This window comes from Sceloporus undulatus, chromosome 4, assembly GCF_019175285.1.
Source record: "Sceloporus undulatus isolate JIND9_A2432 ecotype Alabama chromosome 4, SceUnd_v1.1, whole genome shotgun sequence".
Classification (NCBI taxonomy): domain Eukaryota; kingdom Metazoa; phylum Chordata; class Lepidosauria; order Squamata; family Phrynosomatidae; genus Sceloporus; species Sceloporus undulatus.
Genome location: NC_056525.1, coordinates 181,258,560 through 181,279,208, shown reverse-complemented (window position 1 = coordinate 181,279,208; position 20,649 = coordinate 181,258,560). Strand labels below are relative to the sequence as shown.

Sequence of the window (20,649 nt, the reverse complement as noted above, 5' to 3'; positions counted from 1 at the left end):
AAATTTATGTCCCATTGATTTTAATGTAGTTTATGTTTGTTTTACTATAACTAGTCTAGACCGTATGCAATATAGACTTCAATTTACACTTTGTGGAAAGTATATACTGCACATGCAGCCAAAAAAAAAAAAAATACTGTAAGGGTGAAGTTGAGGTAGCTATTTGTAAATATGCAGACAAAAATGCATGAAGGAAGCTACAAGCATGCGAATCAGCACTTCTGGTTCACTGCATGCCTATAAGGATACATCTGTGCAGTGCTCATTATGGTATTCACTTCCATGAGTGCTGGTCTCTCTTTCTCTCCCCCACACCATGTGTGGTAAACATGCTTATTGTGTATAGTGTAAAACACATGAATTGCAATATGAAACAGCTGAATATATGCTAGAAGACAGTGCTGAAAGTGACTCTGTTACTCTGGCTGTTAATTATTGTGACCAGTTGTTTAGTAATTGTTGTATTTAGAGCAAAGAAGAAGCGCAACCAATTCTAGTTATACAGAATCTTAGCTATAAACATAATCTCAAATTACTTGTCTGAAAAAAAGTTCCAGACCATACTAGGATTCAGTCATATTTAAACTCATTACAATGGGTCTTACGTTGGTCTGAACACATTTATGTCCCTTGATGAAGAATCTCTTTTAAATATCAAATCTAGATCCAAGAATATAGTTTATTATTCAACTTGTATATGTTGGGGTTTTTGCTCTTTTAAAACCTAATAGGATTTGCAGCACTTTTAATCTCCATTGAAATCGGGGTACTTATTTCTGAATAAAGGTATTTACAACTGGAATGTAACTATGCTGTATATTTAGACCTAATTCCTAAAGATGATAGGAATCAGATGTACAATTCAAGTGCTAACATCTTGGTAACAAATCTTGAATTGTTGTTGCTACCTTGAGAGAACTATAGCTTTTTGGGCTATGAGGCCGTGTTCTAGAAGAGTTTAAAAACAAAAGGGGAAACAGTGATGAGTTTTCTCAAGTGTGAAGTGGAAGGCTTTCACAGCTGGCATCCATAGTTTGTTGTGGGTTTTTCAGGCTTTGAGGCTGTGTTCTAGAAGAGTTTATTCCTGACGTTTCGCCAACAGCCTTCCACTTCACACTTGAGAAAACTCATCACCGTTTCCACTTTTGTTTTTTAAGTGCCAATAGAAACCAAACACTTCATCCCAACAAGAGTGCTTCCTCAGTGTGATCAACTACTAATATACATTGATTCTACCTACCAAGCAAACTGTCCTTTCTAGCCCAATCCAAAATCCAGTGATTGTGAGCCACTTAGCTCCCATTGAGCTGAGTGGTGGCCAGTTGGCTTAAAACCTACTACCTGGGCATGCTATGAACTGTAGTAAAGCAAGAATAGAGTTGTGCTTTGGAAGCAAAACAGGAAGCATAAAAGGAGAATCCAGTCAGATTAATAAGCATCAAATTATCCTAAAAGATAATACTGATTGCCAGAGTAACTGAAAAAACATATAGTTGACCCTGGGACATTGATACCTGTAGCATCTTTCAGCAATTTATTTTATATGTGTAGTTTCTGATGTTTGTACGTATTTGCCTGCAGTCTGAATGAAACATACTCTGTGTGTGTGTGCGAGTGTGCACACACACATGCCTTCAAGCACTATGCAGTGATTTAAATTAATGTTCCCAAAAGCTCAAACAGGTAATATGAAACCAATTTTAAAAGGTGGCTAAAGGGAGCTATATTTTTTACAGGAGTCTTTTTTTTAAAAAAAACAACATGGTAGATGCAAGTATTAACAGTGCAATCTTATATATGTCAATTCAGACGTAAGTCCACTAAATTTAGGAAAGCTTACTCCCAGGTAACTGGGAAGAATGTAGCCTAAAGGTCCAATCTGATCCATGCTTTTCCTGGGAGTAAGTTCATATATCAATGGAATTTTCATCTGGATAGAAATGGACAGAATTGCACTGCTTGTTGCAGAAAAACACACAAAAAGATTTTTAAAATTTGATAAATAAAGCACAATGTAAAGATTCAAATCAAACAATTTTTAATGTTTTACATATATTTTCTTACTGCATAAGGTAGCACAGCCCACGGTGGTGCCATTTGAACCAACCAATCTAGTCAACGTCTATTTTCTTGTAGGGCAGTATGAACACAGAACTCTTTGTGGGCTTCAGCTGCTCCACTGTTTCTAGATTACTTTAGTAGCAGAATGTGCTATTACAGTAATGCTTGTCCAGTTAATCCATGTATGTAGCCAAATTATATACTTTTTAAAAGTAACACTGTAAGATGAATATATCAAAACATAAAGGAAAACGTGGAGTTAGTAAACTTGGTTAATTTGCAATCAACTAGATATGTTTCCCAGCTAAACTAGAAATTTGACTACCTTGGAAAATTAAGATTTTGTCTGCAACTGTCGTCATGAAAAAGAGGTCACATTTCTTCCTTATTTAAATTATTGGTCACATGCCTCTAGGATGTTGTTCTCTGTAAGCTCCTCTGAACACTGTTTGCTCAGTAGGTCTTTTTTTCTCATTTTTCAGTAGAATGCCCTGATGGACTGTGTTCATCATTTCAAATTTAAATACTGTAATAAAATATGTAACAGATTTAATTTGAGATACCAATGAGACATATTTTCAGGTAAGTGTGTAAACACAATTGTCTTAACAGTGTAATTCATACTGGCCTACTCAAAAGTAAGCCTTCAGAGGTAAATGGGACTTCCTCCCAGGTAAACTTACATTGGATTGAGGCCTCAGATGCCTTTTTTACCCAATTATAGAGGATCAGCTTTTTATTATGAGAATTATATTCCAATTCAGTTCAAGCCTGATCAAAAATTCATTCAAAAGTTCCAGACAAAAAATGTAGTTTCTGTTTAAAGGAATAACAATGAGAAACTGTATTTGTAAATAATATACAGGTAATGCTTTGGAAATGAAACATTTTTTTTATTAGTGCATAAATGCTATTTTAGTATGTTGCCCTTTGCCAACTTTAAAAAAATTAAACTGTTTTAATTTTCAAGAAGCCTAACATAGTCATTTTTTCTCTGTTGATTTATATCATTGTTCTGTTTTTACAGCTTACTGTTGACAGAGTGAGGTAATTCTACTACAATTTTTCCAATGTTTTTCCCCATGTACATATAATCTATAGCACGAAATACTGACTCTAAACCAGAGAACCTGCCCTCTGGAGACATGTCTCCAACGTCTACCTCACAGACCAGTTCTCTGTTCTCACACATTTTGACCAAGTGCTTCATAGCCATTTGATATTCAGACAAGTAATGGTTTAAGAAGAAGCCTTGGATGCTGGCAGATTTTCTTAGCAGTTTTGCTGGCAGCATCTCTACCTGACCAGGCGGAAGGCCAGTACGGGTTTGGTAGCCAGAAATAAACCCAATAATTATCAGACGCCCTTTGGTAGCCAAGGAGTTGACAGCCAAGTCAAACATCTTTCCACCAACAGATTCATACACTACATCCACACCATTTGGGTAGTCCTTCTTAAGGACAGCAGCAAGATTTTCAGTTTTATAGTTGATAGGGTGGTCACAGCCAATGGATTTCAAATAGCCAGATTTCTCATCACTGGAACAAGTTCCAATTACATGGCATTTTGCTTTCTTTGCAAGTTGCACAGCAAATTGACCAGTTCCTCCAGCCGCTGCTGTCACCAGAACTGTCTTCCCTTCAGACAATTCTCCAAGCTCCTTCAGACTGATATATGCTGTAGCTCCACTTACCAGAAGTCCCAGAAACTCAGGTTTCACAGAAGGTACTGGGATGGCTTCTTTAGCCGGCACAACGATATATTCAGCAAAGGCACCAGGTTTCAGGTAGGCCACTGGTTGGCCTACTGTGTATCTAGCACTTGCGCTTAGGCCCAGGGCCACCACTTCACCAATTCCTTCAAAACCTGCATCAAATGGGGGCTTAGCTGAAGTGTCATATCGGCCGGCTGAGAAGTTAATATCAGATGCATTAATGCCGACAAATCTAGAAGAAAACAAATGTATATTACCATCTCTTCTCTGACAAAGCTTTTATTTGTTACAAGAAAAACCTTTCATTGAAGAGATTTCAGTGATGCATATTTGACTATCTTAAGAGTTGAGAAAAGTTCGACATTTTTTAAAGGGTTTTTTAATTAGACTTCAAGTAACATATTTTTGACACATTTCTTAAATTTAAAAACTAAGGCAGTTTTTCTCTTGTCTTTTTATGGAAAATAAAAAAGGGAAAAATTGTTGGCTACAGAATAAATATGGCCTTTTTCTTCAATATTAATAATAATAATAATACTTAATAAATGTGATCAAACTGTATACAAGTTAACTCTGGCAACAAATTTACATTTCAGATTATAACAACACTTTTAGTGGCTAATAATGAAATATCAATGTCCTCTCCAAGGTCGATAGTCATAAGTGTTACTGCAGGCAAATTTAGAGAAAATTGATGGAGTGACTATAACAAATTTGCCTTTTCAAGCAACTAATTTGCACATTATTGAAATATTTTCCTGTATACAAATGACTCACAACAAATGACTTAAAGCAACCTTGAAGAGAAGGGCTACAATTAAGCAACAATACTTTTGAGCACCACTGACCTCTACACAGGTAAAAATGAATGTAAATACTGAAAAGCTATTAAAAAATTAATGGGCAGTGATGAAGTGGCTTATGAGGCTGAAATCTAAGTTCTCTTTAAAAAGGAAAGTGCAGCTAGTTTTTCCTACAGAAACTTAAAAACAAGAATGTTGTGTTACAAGTGTGATGACTGTCTCAGAAAAAAAAGTGATAGTTTTTTCTTCTATATCCAAATATAAACAAATCACGTGGCATTTACGTATGTGGAAGTGTAGAAATAGGTGAAAAATTGATTTTAATGCCATAACTAGGGAGCTATTTATGGTCTGATTATAATTTGAAATAGCTCACAGAAAGGGAAATGACAAAATTAAAGGAAGTGTGCTGGTCATTGCTAATTCTAAGGAAAACCTTCAGTAATAAAATGTGCTCAAATGCATGGGATGGATAGATGGATGGATAGATAGATTCATAAATATATACATCTTCATAAAATGAGTGGGAAGAGAGCAAGCTGTGACTTCTGTTGTTCTTCCCAATTCTTCAGATAATCCAGTCTGCATCTGTAGCAAAGAATATCTTCATTCTATTTATAGCTCTTCAGAGAGGGAGAGAAAGAAACCATCCAGCTTTAATTTACATAACTCCCATTTCCCAATCTAAGAGAGAGAGAGAGAAGGGGGGGGGGGAGAAGCAGATTCCAAGGCCAAAGGCATGTGCTGTTTCCTTGAGGACTGTGAGAAAGAAAAGCTCAGAGAGCCAAGGCACTAGGCTGGAAGGGGCTACTATATCACAGAAAACTCTTGCTTTATATCTTGTATCGCAAGGCAGCCTTAACTACTGGGAGCAAGGCCACTAACCAGAGATGCAGCTGGGAGTAAGACTGGCCTTCTTCATTCCCCCCTGATCTTCCACTGCTTCCTTACACATCTGGCTTGTGTAGCACTTACCCACCCTTCTGTTCTAACACTTTTTCGTAGCCGCTACGAAAAAATTTAAATTGCATTTACAAAAAAAGAGAAGTCCCTACTTACACTAAGATGGATTTTAAGACTGGTTGGTTTTAGCCTGGAGATTATATTGCTTAATTGTGTTTCTACCATTTCTCCACTAATAATTTGCACAGGACAGAGGCAGCTCCAACAAGGGCAATGGAGAGTGAGCTTTCGACTTGAGGGTTATTATTTTAATTGTGTAAAATAGGACCCCAGGTCACCCTGTTGGAAGAGCTGGGCTGGTGCTTTGCTTCTGATGGATTCTTTCTCCAGAGATCCCAATCGTGGGTCTTTTCCCTTCCTTCTCAGTGGTTTAAAAAGGCACCCCCACCCCACTGGCTGTTTTCATGACTTCTGTACTACACCCCCAGCCATATCTGCAAGCACTGCCAGTGGAAGTATAGGAAACAAGAGTTTCTAGAGACTAGCTGTTGCATGGTTTGAGTGTTGGACTATGACTCTGGAGACCAGGGTTTGAATCCCACAGCTCAGCTATGGAAGCCCAATGGATGATCTTGGGCAAGTCACACTCTCTCAGCCTCAGAGGGAGGCAAAGGCAAAACCTTCTGAAGAAATTTGCCAAGAAAACCCCATGATGAACCTTAGGATCAACATAAGTCTGAAAGGACAACAACAACAACAACAAACCAGGGAGATACATCTTACCCAGGCTCAACCAACTGGGCTAGCCAGGCCTAAAGATGGGCTCAAGCCAGCTGAAACCTACCAATGTTGGCTTTACTGAGTTACTAGGAATACCTTTACTTTTTGTTTATTTTATTTACATCTCCCCTTTCCCTCCTTTAACATTATTCTAAAGGTGGTCACTGAGGGAGGGCAGGGAAGGGGAAAACAATACAGATGTAGGAATCTGGGAGGGGGCTGGTGAGGGCAAGGCTGGTCCGAGAAGGTGCCAGGGACAGGGGGAAATGCCCTGTTTGCTTCAGTTCTCTAGCCTTAAAGGCATCTCAAATGGTCTAGGGGCACTGGGAGGTCTGGGAATCGGGCACTGTGGCAGCCCAGGGGTCTTTTTTTTAACAGGACTGCCCCCCCCAAATTTGGCATCCAATAGTGTGTGTGTAAGAGAGAGAAGAAAGAAAGAGAATGAAAGAGAAAGGAGGAGAAAGAATCATAGAATCATAGAGTTGGAAGAGACCACTAGGGCCATCCAGTCCAACCCCCTGCCATGCAGGAAATCCAAATCAAAGCATCCCTGACAGATGGCCATCCAGCCTCTGTTTAAAGACCTCCAAGGAAGGAGACTCTATCACCCTCCGAGGGAGTGCATTCCATTGTTGAACAGCCCTTACTGTCAGGAAGTTCCTCCTAATGTTCAGGTGGAATCTCTTTTCCTGCAGCTTGCATCCATTGTTCCGGGTCCTGTTCTCTGGAGCAGCAGAAAACAAGCTTGCTCCCTCTTCAATATGACATCCCTTCAAATATTTAAACAGGGCGATCATATCACCTCTTAACCTTCTTTTCTCCAGGCTAAACATCCCCAGCTCCCTAAGTCGTTCCTCATAGGGCATGGTTTCCAGACCTTTCACCATTTTTGTCGCCCTCCTTTGGACACGCTCCAGTTTCTCAATGTCCTTTCTGAATTGTGGCGCCCAGAACTGGACACAATATTCTAGGTGGGGCCTGACCAGAGCAGAATACAGTGGCACTATTACTTCTCTTGATCTAGACACTATACTGTACTTCTATTGATGCAGCCTAAAATAGCATTGGCAGAAAGAGAATGAAAGACAGAGTGAAAGAAATAAAAAATAAAAAATGAGAGAAAGAAAGAGAGAGACACAGACACAGAGAGAAAGAAAAAGGAAGAAAAATAGAGATAAAAGAAAGAGAGAGAGCAAAAGAAAGAAAGAGAATAAAAGGGAGAGAGCGGAGAAAGAAAAATAAAAGAGAGAGAGAAGGAATGAGAGAAAGGGAGACACAGAGGATAAAAGAAATAGAAATAGAGATAAAATGAGATAAAGAGAGAGAGAAAAGAAAGAGAAAGAAAGAATGAAAGAGGGGAGGGGAGAAAGAAAAACAGAGAATGAAAGAGAAAGACAGAGAGAAAGAAAATTAAAAAAGAGAGAAGGAATGAGAGAAAGAAAGAGAGAGAAAAAGCAAGATGCAGAGATAAAGAAAAAGAGCGATAGAGTCAGAGATAGAAAGAAAAAAAGAAAGAAAAAGATATGAGAGAAAGAGAGAGACACAGAAAGAAAGAGAAAAGAGAATGATAGAAAGTGAAAGAGAAAGGAAGGGAGAAAGAGAAAGGCAAGGGCTGGGTCCCTGTGCTGCCGAGAGGGTGGGAGGGAGGTGGGCTGGGGCTGAGGCTAAAGGGGAGCTCCCTCCCTCCCTGCCCTTCTTCTCTTTGCCCTGGAAGCCCAGGCTCCCTGCCCTCCAGGGGCTCCTTCCCGGGGCGAAGCGGGGAAAGCCTGCTGCAGAGCCCTCCAGGGGAGCAAGGGCTGGGATGGAAGGCAGAGCCCAAGAGGCCACTGCTTAGAAAGCCAAAGGGGAAGCCTCCAGCCCTGGGAGACAGAGCCTGGATGAGCATGCATACGCACTGCAGCATTAATCCGGGTTGGCACCGCTTGGATTGCCATGGCTCCATGCTGTGGAATTCGAGGAAGGGGGATTTCTTTCTCTTTTCTCTCTCCCTCTTTCTTTCATTATATATATTTGTGTGTGTGTGCGCGCACACACATTTCTTTTTCTTTCTTTCTTCTCTTTTTCTTTCTCCCTAACTCTTTCTCTCTCTCTATCTCTGTGTCTCTCTTTCTTTCTCTCTATCTCTGTGCCTCTCTTTTCTTTTCTCTCTCTCTCTCATTTTAGCTCTCTTTATCTCAACAAACTTCCATTCCCCAAATTCCACAGCATGGAGCCATGGCAGTTAAAGTGGTGTCAACTGGGATTAATGCTCCAGTGCGGATCCTTCTCCCTTCCAGCCTCTTCTTCCCAACTCTCTAGGGCCAGCCTTGGATGCCCTTCCAAAACCAAGTGTGTGTGTGTGTGTGTCAAAAGATCCCCTCCAAAACACATCCCTGGACCTATGATTTTGCAGAGCTCTCCTGCCTTATTTCTCCCATCATCTCCTGTTTTTAAATTTTATTTAGAGAGGGGAAGAAGATCTTGAAAAGGAGAGAAAGGAGCTCCCTTGGCTTTCCAGACCCAATAAAATTCCTCCAAAGGCAGCCAGGTCTCAGTCCAAACAGACAGCAGAAGACATTCCCTATTCTCCTATTCCCAGAAAACCCCCTCCAGCTTTCTTCCTTCTCAGTTTGAACACCTTGACTCTCCTTCTACCTGGAAAAGGGATTTTAAATACAGTACCATCTGCCACTTTTCTTTTAGAAACCTAATACTGTACATGTTTTCCCTCGGAGCTGCAGATTTTTCAATAAACCCAAAAACCTACAATTCCAGAAGATCAGACCCAGCTAGAAACAGAGGCAAAGAAAGGAGCTTCTAAAAAGTTTTATTTTTCCCCATTCAAATGTGATCCTGCATCGCATTATGTAGACGAGAGGCAGACTAGAAATCCTAGAAATACTTAAAATGAAACCATTTCTCCTCCTTTTTTAGCCCACAATCCTGTCCTTCTATGAAATTAGACGGGTGTTTTAGAATAATTTTTCCTCTCCGAAGACATTTCTTTGGGAATAAAGGCTTCCATTGATTTGGTTTCTGCTCTTTAAAAACGAAGAAGAATAATGGTGTGGGGTTTTTTAAGTGTGTTCATAATAGAGAAGGAAAGGAATTTGTTCTAAAATGGGGAAAAAAATAAAGCTAATAAAATAAAGTTAAGCTTAAACTCTTGTAGTGTTGTTGAGGTGTGCCTTCAAATCACTTCCTATTTACTGCTATATTTACTGTGTGCCTGTTGTGTGTTGTGTCTTCTTGCAAGGGAAATATTCTGTATATTACCATTTGGTCTCTTCCTCTGGAGTGGCCCAAAAATGCTCCTTTCTCTTGTCACTGAAGGCTATCTCCCTTCCTTCTTTTCCCTTCTCCTCCTGCTATGTTTGCAAGTAATACAGAGTTTTATTTTCAGGCAAAAGAAAATCCAGGTGCCTTCTAACCTGGGCAGGCATTTTGCTGATCAGGACAAATGAAGAAACTGAGGTTAAAAAATAAAAATAGACAAGAAGGTTAGGAAGGCTGGTTTTTAACCCACTTGGTTTTTTTCTCTCTCTCTCTCTGGGTGAGAAAACTCCAAAAATGACCCCCCCAAAAAGAGCAAGTCGCAGGAATGCGCAGGCTACAAAAGTTGCCAATTCTAAGCCTGTGATTCCTTACCCAAGTCCTTCCCAATGTGTGTTTGTGTGTATTATGTGTGTGCGTTGTTCCCCCCCCCCCCCCCCCCACCCCCCCCGAAGAGGGGGGTGGGAACTGCTACATTGAAAACAAAATAAATTGCCTATATAAATTTTCAAATTTCACAGGGAGACGAGAAAGAGAGGAGGGAGAAAATGTGGGGAGGGACGAGATCGCACAACAAGGAGGCGACAACCTTTCCATGCGCAAAAGAGGCAACTGAGGAAGCCTGGATCCATGATTTCTCTGTAACATTTCAAAGAGCTGGAGATCATTTCCAGAGATAATGGTTATTATCATTATCATTTTTTAAACTGATGCTTTGGATAGTCTGCTCTGCCCCACAAAAAATACATTTGTGTCTTGGTGACAGTAGCACTTCAAACCTTGGGATTTAGGAGAGCCCCTCTCTCTCTCATGGCATGAAACATGGAGACATACATTCCTGGGATTCAAAGATATAGGTCTGATGAATGCTACTTCCCCTATGGATGCTATTTCCCCTATGAATGTGTGTGTGTGTGTGTGTGTGTGTGTTGGCATGTGTGTGCGCACAATCCAGGGCTCCCTTAATCCTGTGTCCTTGCACTTGATCCAGTTTAGTCCAATCAGGTTTCCAGGGCTTTTGGGGAAAAGGGGGAGGGAGAAGGGAGAGGTTAAATTTCTTGAAATGCAACTGAGGTTGGAGCGCTGCCAAAAAAGCAGTTCCAGGTTTTGGGAAAATTTATTTTAGGAAAGGACCTGACCATAAACAAGATCTGTCAGAAGAACCCCCCTTTCCTTTCCTTCACAAAAGGCACAGGGCAGAAAAGGAACAACTGCACCGTTTCAGAATGCTAAATTGTACCAAGGGATTTTTTAATACACACACACACACACAAAATCTTTGGATTTTGAAAAGACCCATTTAAAAATTTTTAAGGCATGATATCACTTAGAAAGCAAAAAGGGAAGGAAGGATAGAATGAAAGAAGAAAAAAAGAAGAAGAAAGGGAATGGTTAAAGCTTTTTTAAAGAAAGGTATTTTTAAGTTTAGAGGGGAAAAAATCCTAATGGTATAATAACCAGATTTCACAGAATTGGGAGTTGCCTAACCTATCCTTTGCAGAATATTAAAGGCAAAAAAGCCACCTCTTTCCTCATTTACCACACATACAATGGCAATAAACCTCCTAACAGTGGTAATAAACTTTCTGCCACCCTTAGCAGATCTATTGGATGCCAGTGTCCTCAAACTCACTGGGGTTTACTCCTGAGGAAGAAGAGAGGGCTAGGAGGGGGTCAGAAGGAGTGTGTCACAATACCACAATGTCACAATGCTCCTCACCAGGTCTCTCGTGCCTTTCCTTTTGTTGTGGAAGGAGGGCAAAGGTGATGGCATTAAAGCATTGAAAAAATAAGAGTCTGCAAAAGGATCTTTTAAGTGAAAGAAGCTAGTAGTAGCATGAGGTTTGGGAGACTTGAGCCTACTTCCTCAGATGCATGTTTGGAGGGGAGAATCCAGAGACAGACCATACAAATAAAAGTATAAATGCTACCAGCTTCTTTCACTTATCTCTCAAAGGTGCTGCAAGATTTCCTTTGAGACTTTGATTTTTCCAGACTATAGCTATAGTCCAAAACAGACTGCAGAATAATCCAGTTTGAGACCACTTCATCAGCCCTCAATGCTAGGCAATTCTGGGAACTGTAGTGTTTGTGAGACATTTTAGCCTTCTCTGACAGAGAGCTCTGGAGCCACAATAATCTACAGTCCCCAGGATTCCCTAGCATTGAGCCAGGACAGTTAAAGTGCTCCCAAACTGGATTACTTCTGCAGTGTGTTTTGGACCTCTGGGGAAAAAGAAGATGGGTGGCAGTCACATATCATAGCAGGGTGCTCAGCTTTCCTGTTGATTCACTGCCTGCTTTAAAGGTGGGTGACATGGAGAAGGAGGGGAAGGAGGCAGAGTTGGATGCAGAACTTGTTCTGCAACAAGATCTGGAGTGTCTCACATGCAATCTGCACACACAAACAAACACACACACACACACACACACACACACACAGAGGAGAGTATAAATAACCTATGTGTATTGTGCCAGTGTGGTTTGAGTGTTGGACTATGACTCTGGAGAACAGGTTCAGTTCCTAGCCTGGCTATGCAAACCCACTGGGTGAAGCCTGGGCAAGTCACACTCTCTCAGCCTCTGACAGAATCATATACTCATGGCAAGGGCAAACTCCCTCTGAAGAAACCTGCCAAGGAAAAAAGCCCAAGTTGGACTTTGTAGGCACATAACAACAACAACAACAACAACAATGTGCCACTTGCTAGGTAGGAACCACACACATGGAGATCTACTTAGATCAGTCCTTTGTACAGAGCAAGGGGGGAAGAATACAATAACCCACAGAGCCTGAAGGAGACATGCTTCTGGGTTGTAGATCAGTGTCACAAAGGCAAGCAGATCACAATCACAACCTGGAGTGGGGTTTGGCAAACATTTCCTGCTGGTTGTGTTGAGCAATCCCTTTTGAGCCTCCAGGTCACAGAACGACTTTCCAAAGCATTGTGGCTTTTCCAGTCAAGAGAAGGGTGTGTGTGTGTGTGTGTAGGGGGGCATTCCTCCTCCTCCCCTGTCTAATGCCTTTTATTTTAAAGATATTACATGGGGGGAAGAGGAGGAAAGGACAGGATCACAACTTCCCAGCAAATTGCAACATCACAGCAGAGGAACATATAAAGGATTATGGCATAAAATCAGCTCCACAACAATAAGATTAAACCCACAATGGCCAGATGGCAACTGGGACAACTTGGCAGCAGGATCACTGGAGGGAAAGGAGGGCTTCGGGGTTGGACTAAGGACACTGTTGTGGGAGACCAGGGTTCGAATCCTGACCTGGCCATGGAAACCCATTAAGTCACACTCTCTCAGCCTCAGAGGGATGGCCATGGCAAAGCCTCCTCTGAAGAAGCCTTGATAGGTTAAGCCTCGGGGTGGCAAGGAACTGGAAATGAAGACACACAACAGCAACAACAAACAACAACAGGAGCTAGGAAACCCAGTGGGTGACATGAGGCAAGTCACACTCTCTCAGCCTCAGAGGATAGCTCCTGGAAAAGAAACTTGCCAAGAAAACCCTATGATTCAGGGCGGCCATATATAAGCTGGAAACGACTTGAAGGCACACAACAATAACCACCACCACATAGAATCCCTGGGAGTGAAAGGAGGGTGTGTTTGTGAGTGTGTGTGTGTATGTGTGAAGTTGGGGAGGGGCTGCAGGGGCAGAAAAAAGGGGGTTCAAGGGAAGAAAAGGGGGGAGGCCAGAGCACCAGGATGGCTGTTGTGTGGTTGTGAATGTTGAACTACAACCCTCGAGTCCAGGGTTGGCGGAGTCCCAGCTCGGCCATGCAAACCCACTTGGGGGAGCCACACTCTCTCTGCCTCTGAAGCAACATGCCAGGAAGCATCAGCATCATCATCCGAGCCAGCCCCGGCCCCAGGCCTGCCCCGCTGACCTGTTCCTGACGAGGAGGTCTCCATCCCCGGGGAGAGGCACCGGGGCGTCCTGGCGGAGGGTCACCGCTTCTCGGAAGTCGGGGCTGAGCTTGGTGACCACCAGCTTCTTCATGGCGCTGGGGATGGAGGAGCCCTGGAAGTCCAGGAAGTGCCGGGAGTAGGAGAGGTCCAGGATGGGGCGGTGGGACCCCAAAGCCAGGCGAGGGGGGCCCCAAAGCCTGGCCCAGGCCCTGCTGCTGCTGCTCCTCAGAGCCATGGAGGAAGAAGCAGGGCTGCAAGGAGACTCCTGCTGCTTGGGAGAGAGACTGCCTTGCCTTCCTTCTCAATTCAGATCAGGAGGGAAAAACAAAGACACACACACACACCCACACCCCTGGCAGGCTCTGGCCCAGCCCCACAGTTGCAACACCTACACACACACACACACACAGGAGGGCAAAGTTGTCCCTTTCCAAAGACTAACCTGAGTTCCAAGTTGCTGAGTCGTCCAAAACAAGGAGCCTCTGCTTGTGTCTTTTTAACTTGTGCATTCAAAAACACACAAGGCACCCCCTTGTCCAACACACACACACACACACACACACAAACCCCAAGGTGTTCCTTTCCAAAGCCTATCCTCGGCCTGACAAGTTGCTCGAGGAACAAATGCCTGTGTGGCTTTTGCGCCTGCGCCCAACAACAACACCACCACCACCACAAGGCACCTCCTTCCCCAACACACACACAAACACAAAGTTGTCCCTTTTCAAAGTCTAGCCCGGCCTGCCAAGTGGCTCAGTGATCCAAAAGAGTGCTTGTGTTGTTTGGCTCCTGCACCCAACAACACAAGACAACACACACAGACACAGAGGGACACAGTTGTCCCTTCCCAAAGCCTAGCCTGGCCTGCCAAGTTGTTCAGTGCACTGTGTCTTTCACCTGTGAAGCCAACAACACAAGACACCCTCCTCCAAAATACACACAAACACACACACAATTATCCCCTTCCAAAGCCTAGTGGAAGTCGTTCAATCTACTGTGCACCTAACAACACACAAGACACCCCCCTCCAAAACACACACACAAAGCTGTCCCTTTCCAAAGCCTAGTGGAAGTTGTGCAGCCCAGTGTATCCTTTCCTGTGCACCCAACAAGACAACCCCCCTCCAAAACACACACAAACCCAAACACACAAAGTTGTCCCTTTCCAAAGCCTAACTGAAGTCGTTCAACCCAACAAGACAACCCCCCTCCAAATAAACACACACAGAGACACACACAAAAGAGGCACCCAAAGGGGAGAGACCCACAACCAGTGTGTGTGTGTGTGTGTGTGTTGCATAGAGAGAGAGGAGGAATCAATGAGGGAGCCCCCAGAATGCCTCTGCCCAGCTCCCCTCCAAGGAGGGTCCTGCCTCCCTTTCTCTCTCTGCAATGGGAAGAAGCCCAGGGCCCTGGCTGCAGGAGGTGAAGCGGAGTGACTCCGGCGTTGCTGCTGGTGCTGACTGTGCTCCGGCGCCCGCCTGGAGCCGCTGCCGCCCGGCCAAGGCTCAGAGAGAGAGCCTGAGACGAGAGGGAGAGAGAGGCGCCTCCCCTTCCGCGGGAAAAGCCTCTCACTTCCTCGTAAGGTGCTACGAATCGACCCAGAGCCCAGCAGCAGCAGCAGCAGCCCTGGGTGCGTTGAGTTTAAGGGAGGGAGGAGCACACAAACACACAAAATAAGGGCTGCAGCTAAAGGAAAGCATCCTTTAGGGAGCTGCATGCATGCATGGTTGTGTGGAGCTCCAGTGACACACACACACACACGTTACAAAGTCACAATCCACTAAATGCACTTTACAGCCCCCCTCCTTTTCCTGGAATAGAATAGAAAATAAGGAAATTTTATTTTGTATCCCGCCTCTCTCTTCGGGACCGAGGCGGCTCACAACACTGTAAAATACGACACAGTAAAGTAAATATGGTCAAACACAACAATAAAGTAAATATAGGAAGATACAACAAGTACAAAGTAAAAAAAACACCACATTATCCTCTCCTTCCAAAACAACATTATAATCAAGAGTTTTATCCCCCCCTCTGTTGTTATTGTTGTTGTTGTGGCTCTTCAAATCCTTTCTGGTCTATGGGGGTGTGGTGGGGTCTCCTTTGGAGGCCTTTAAGTAGAGGCTGGTCTATGGGGGTGTGGTGGGGTCTCCTTTGGAGGCCTTTAAGTAGAGGCTGGAGGGCCATCTGACTCAGGGCAGGGTGCTTTGAGTGTGAGTTCCTGCATGGCTGAATGGGGTTGGGCTGGGTGGCTCCTTGGGGTCTCTTCCAGCTCTAGGGTTCCATGATTTATTGAGGGTTGTTGTTATTATTATTATGCCATTTTCTTCTGAGGCTGAGAGAGCGTGACTTGTCCAAGGTCATCCTGTGCGTTTCCATGGCCCTTCTTGTTGCTGTTGTGTGTCCTCAAGTACTTTCTGGTTTATGGTGACCTTATCATGGGGTTTTCATGGGAAGATTTGTCGCTGTGGGGTGGGTGGGTAGAGGTTTGACATTATCTTCTTCTGAGGCTGAGAGAGTGTGACAAGTCCGATGTCACCCAATGGATCCATGGCCCCTGTTGTTGTTTGCTGTCAAGTTGTTTGGAGTTATGGTGACCCTAAGGTTTTCTTGGCAAGGTTTGTTCAAGGGAATGTGCCATTGTCTTCTACTGAGGCCGAGAGAGTGTGACTTGACTGATGTCACCCACTGGATTTCATGGCCCCTCTGGTGCTCCTTCAAGTTCTTTCAGACGCATGGTGACCCCATCAAGGGGTTTTCTTGGCAAGATTTGTTCAGAGGTTTGCCAATGCTGTCCCTCTGGGGCTGAGAGAGTGTGACTTGCCCAGCATCACCCATTGGGTTTCCATGGCTGAGCAGGGATTCGAACTCTGGTCTCCAGAGTCCTAGTCCAACACTCAAACCAGTACACCACACAATAGACTGGTAAAATACATTGACATGCCTGCCTTCCCCTCCATAGTTTTGGTATTAAATAATATTGCCATGTATTTATTTTGGCCCATTTACCTGCCCTTCTATCAAACCTCAACTACTAGTCTAGTATTGCTTTTAGAAAGATAGTATAAGAAATAAACCTCTTCAGAGAAAGTTGCCCAGGACCTGGACCTGACAATCTTGTCTTGGTGGTGCTGGGTGCAAGAGATGTTTGCACTGGATTCTTCCACCTACTTACCTAGGAGTAAGTCCTATTGAACATCATGAGGTTTGCTACTAATTATATATGGGCCTCCTTTGCCAGGACTTGTCCTACATTTCAACATTACCACCAGGAGGAATTCCAAAATGTCCTCCAGTGTGAGCATGACTTAAGTAGCATGAATTTCTATGTAGTGTTTGTAGCTTTTATTTGCTAATGTCTTCCATTTTTTTCCTTCAATGTCCTAAATTTTTGGGCGTGCCTTGTCCTCTTTTGCAGTTAGGACCATCTGGTCACCCTGTGCATGGGTCTATAAAGTCCCAGTTTGCCAAGAAAACCCTCTGATAGGTTCACCTTAGGGTTGCCATAAGTCCAAACAGCAGCAGGGGCCATCAAACCACTGGGTGACAAATCACTAGTCACACTCTCACAGCCTCAGAAGAAAATAATGGCAACCCCACCCAACACAAATCTTGCCAAGAAACCCCCGATATAGGGGGAAAGGGTCACTTCTCTTTTTAATTCCCTTTTCCTCAGTAGTTCCATTGATTCAACAATCATAGGATCGTAGAGTTGGAAGAGACCACAAGGGCCATCCAATCCAACCCCTTTTTAATGCAGCTCTTCCTTAAGTTGAGGCTCTATAAAAAGAGGAAGAGAGCAAACTTTTAATTTTTGAATTAACCCCCCCCCCCCCATCACACAGAAAGCAAGAAACATCTCTTGACCCTTTACTCAGCTGTTGCAGCAAATGTCAGCCAGTGATAATTTTGGACAAGGCCAAATCCTGGTACAGTCTTGGTAAAAATCACCCAGCTACAGCCAAAAACAGTGTACATAGCACAGTATAAATGCAAAAGCTCCCAGCTATTAGCATTGGCAATGCACTGACCACTTTTCACAAGTCAAAGAAACAATCACAGACAGTTGATTCGTCCAAAGTTTTGGAGGCTTTTATCTTCAACTGTAATACAGTATAATACAGCATATACAGTATAATGCAGTTTATATAGTATAATGCAGATTGCTCTCTAACTTCTCATCAACTCCAAATTCCAGCTCCAAACCTAGTCCACACACACAGCAATAAAACACGCACTGCTGCTTCAGTCATAACTGTCAACCAGCTGAACATCCCAACTGTCAACAGTCAACTGTCACCTGTCAATCAAAATATGTCTCTGTTGTTCGAAGACATATTACACCAACAGTAAATACTATTTGATACTATGCCGTATCAATAGTTTGATCCTATACTGCTATCAATACAGTTCGATCCTATACTTACACCAACTTACTGTATTCAAAGACATAGCCATGTTAGTCTGTTGGATCAGTATGTGGAGAGATCGTGTATATTACAAAAATCCCTTTTGTCTTGTGTGGTTGGAAGAGGGGGGAACCATATAATAATTTGTGTATTTATATATTTATTTATAAATTTTATGGTCCGTAATGCAACATATACAATACAACTTTAGAAAACATTATCATTATTAGGTCACATACTTTTCGCCCCCTCTCTCCCATGGCTATGACCAAGTACATTAGTACCCAGTACCCCTAAATTTGTAATATTTTATTACAAGTGGGGCCTTGGTATCCACTGTGGTTTGGTTTCAGGACCTCCAGTGGATGCCAAATTTCGTGGATGTTCAAGTCCCATTAAATACAATTAAGTAAAATGGTGTCCCTTATATAAAATAGCAAAAAAATCAAGGTTTGCTATTTGGAATTTATATGATTTTAAAATACTATTTTCAAGCCGTGGATGCTTGAATCCGTGGATACAAAAAACAAACAAACCAACCAGTGGATAAGGAGGGCCAACTATAATATTATAATATACTATAATGCAATATTTTTTTATTTATATCCCACCTCTTCCCATAGGATCGAGGCGGCTTACAATCACAACGCGACAAATAAAACCCAACACACAAATAAAATAAAATAGTAATAGTTCCTCTAACTTGGTTGCACCCCCTTTTTCATCTTTAAGCGTATGATAATCCTTGTTTAAGACTTGGCTGGCAATTTTTGGCAAAAACAAAACAAAACAACAGAAAGAGAGAGAGAGAGAATGAGAAAATCAAACAAAGCAATTAAAAAGATTGACAGGTATGGGTTTGCAAGAGACCTATTTGTAATTGTCAGGGTGACGTTGGCAAGAGGAGGAGGAGTGAAAAAAAGGGGGAAGAAGGAGAAGAAGAAGAGAAGAGGAAAAAAAACCACCCTAAGCAGGAAAAGCAGCTCGATGTGTCTGTCTATCAGTTGAGACTGTCTGAAAGCTCTGGGATCTGAATGTGGGCTATATTTCAGTGAAAAGAGGAGAGGAAACTGAAAGAGAGAGACAGAGGAGGGGAATCTCTTGCCTCTCTCTCTCCCTCTCTCCTAGGAGTTTGGTTGTTGTTGTTGCTTTTTTGTTGTTGTTGGAGGGAGGGTGGGAGTTACATGTTTAATCTCCCACCCTTTATGAATATTTCCCTACTTTCCCCCCTCCTCTCCATTACCTTTCACACTCCCTCTCTCTCTTGGAGGGAGGGAAAGCTGCCAGATCTGGGTGCATTATCATTATTATGATGATTTTTGTGTTTGTTTGCTGATCCAGATCAACTTTATTTTTAAGAAAAGAAAAGAAGAAGAAATCTGCAAAAAGAGAGAAAGAAAGAAGTAGTCCTCTTGTTGTGACTCTTTGCAAGGAAAAGGAGGAGGAGTGACTGACATTTCCCATCCGGTGTGTGATCTGTATGTATCTGAGGGCTTTTTGACTCCTCTCTCCATATATATATATATATATGAATGATTTTCTTCTCCTTCTGCTCAGACTGTCATTGAAGGGAGGAGGAAGATGGGAAGCTGCACCAGGTTGGCTCTACAAGGAGAAAGAAAGCAATAATCATCATAAAAATAAAGATAAACTCACCATCCAAATCCACCAGTTTTTTTTTATTATTTTTATTATTATTTTTGGCTCTCTTTTTGTTCTGATTTTTAAGGAAAGGAGAGGAAAAGCCAGCGAGAAAGTTGCCGCTTGGAGAGACTCTTTGATCTTGGAAAGAAAGAAGGAAGGAAAGAAAAAAAGGAAAGGAAGGAAAGGATTGTGACGGACTCGGCTCCTCCACCTTCTCCTCCCGTTTTGCTGCCGGCTCCAAGGCGAAGAAGGGACCCTTGAAGAAGTCGTTAAGGAAAGAAGGGTGGAGGGAAGAAGAGGAGAAGGAGGAGAAGAAGGGAAGGAAGGAGGGAGGAAAAGGAAACAGGGACCTGGGCTGCGCGAAGCAGGACTCCAAGCCAAGCTCTCCTCCTCCTCCTCCTCCTCCTCTTCTTCCTTCCTTCCTTCCCTTCTTCTTCTTCGGCGGAGCTTTTCCCCCCAAGTAACTTTCTCAACCACGAAGAGGAGAAGGGTGTGTGCTTGTGTGTCTATGTGTGTTGTGGTGTCGTTGTTGTGGAGGAGCCTGGGAAGGTCGAGAGCCCAGCCTTGTCAATGAACACATTCCCTCAGCCAGGTTTTGGAGAGGAGGAGGAGGAAGGAGAAGGAGAGGAGGAAGAAAAAAGGGCGACAACAAATCCCAACACAACCACAACCAACACAACAACAACAACAGCCACCTGCTCGTGGCTGGAGGAGGAGGAGGAAACACCACCACCCCATCAGGGCAAAGGGCGCCCAGGAGGAGCCAAACTTTCCCCCCTTTTGGGGAAGAATTAGAAGTTGAAGCCTTGGGACACCTCTCTCTCTCTATATATATCGATATATCGATATATATATCTATATTTTATCATCATCATTATTATTACTATTATTATGATCGTGACGATGCTGAGTGTTGTGTTTCTCCCTGCATGACTGCAAGAGTGAGGGATTGGAACTCACTACTGAAAAGGGAGGAGGAGGAAGGGAAGGAGAAAGAGAAGAAGGTGGAGGAGGAGGAGGAGAAGGTGGAGGAAAAGGAGGAGGAGGAGGAGGGCGGCTGAAGAGACGGCGGCAACAGCAGCATGCCGAGGAGAAAGCAGCAAGCTCCCCGGCGCTCGGCAGGTAAACCCTCGGCCGCCTTGCCCCCCTCAGACCC

The 20,649-nt window shown here is 43.2% G+C and overlaps 2 protein-coding genes across 6 annotated transcripts in view; one reads left to right on the top strand and one right to left on the bottom strand.

Moving 5' to 3' along the window:
• Nucleotides 1-2,021: 2,021 nt before the first annotated feature.
• Nucleotides 2,022-14,024, bottom strand: ZADH2 (zinc binding alcohol dehydrogenase domain containing 2). 2 transcript variants are annotated; one of them, XM_042461709.1, is made up of 2 exons: nt 13,416-14,024; nt 2,022-4,007 (listed from the first exon to the last, which is right to left on the bottom strand). In XM_042461709.1, exons 1-2 carry the CDS (start codon nt 13,670-13,672, stop codon nt 3,083-3,085), a joined length of 1,182 nt encoding a protein of 393 aa, XP_042317643.1. In that variant the 5' UTR covers nt 13,673-14,024; the 3' UTR covers nt 2,022-3,082. The 2 variants fall into 2 exon arrangements, with proteins under 2 accessions (XP_042317643.1, XP_042317644.1); XM_042461710.1 differs by lacking the exon at nt 13,416-14,024 and adding an exon at nt 5,087-6,105.
• A 4,771-nt stretch (nt 14,025-18,795) lies between these two features.
• Nucleotides 18,796-20,649, top strand: part of LOC121927803 (teashirt homolog 1) — an 87,392-nt gene continuing 85,538 nt past the window's right edge. Inside the window, exons 1-2 of one of the 4 annotated variants that reach the window (XM_042461701.1) lie at nt 18,796-18,840; nt 19,191-20,615. In XM_042461701.1, the coding sequence (XP_042317635.1) occupies nt 20,576-20,615 (40 nt within the window). In that variant the 5' untranslated portion in view covers nt 18,796-18,840; nt 19,191-20,575. Of the gene's footprint in view, nt 18,841-18,886; nt 20,616-20,649 lie in introns of those variants that run through there. The other 3 variants (XM_042461704.1, XM_042461702.1, XM_042461703.1) reach the window with 3 other exon arrangements.

What these genes read in the sequence shown, in the direction of transcription:
- ZADH2 (XM_042461709.1), bottom strand. Translation starts at nt 13,672, where the DNA reads ATGGCTCTGAGGAGCAGCAGCAGCAGGGCCTGGGCCAGGCTTTGGGGC. An exon ending in GACCTCCTCGTCAGGAACAG is followed by an intron (nt 4,008 to 13,415) that starts GTCAGCGGGGCA and finishes GTTTTCTTCTAG; the next exon opens with ATTTGTCGGCATTAATGCAT.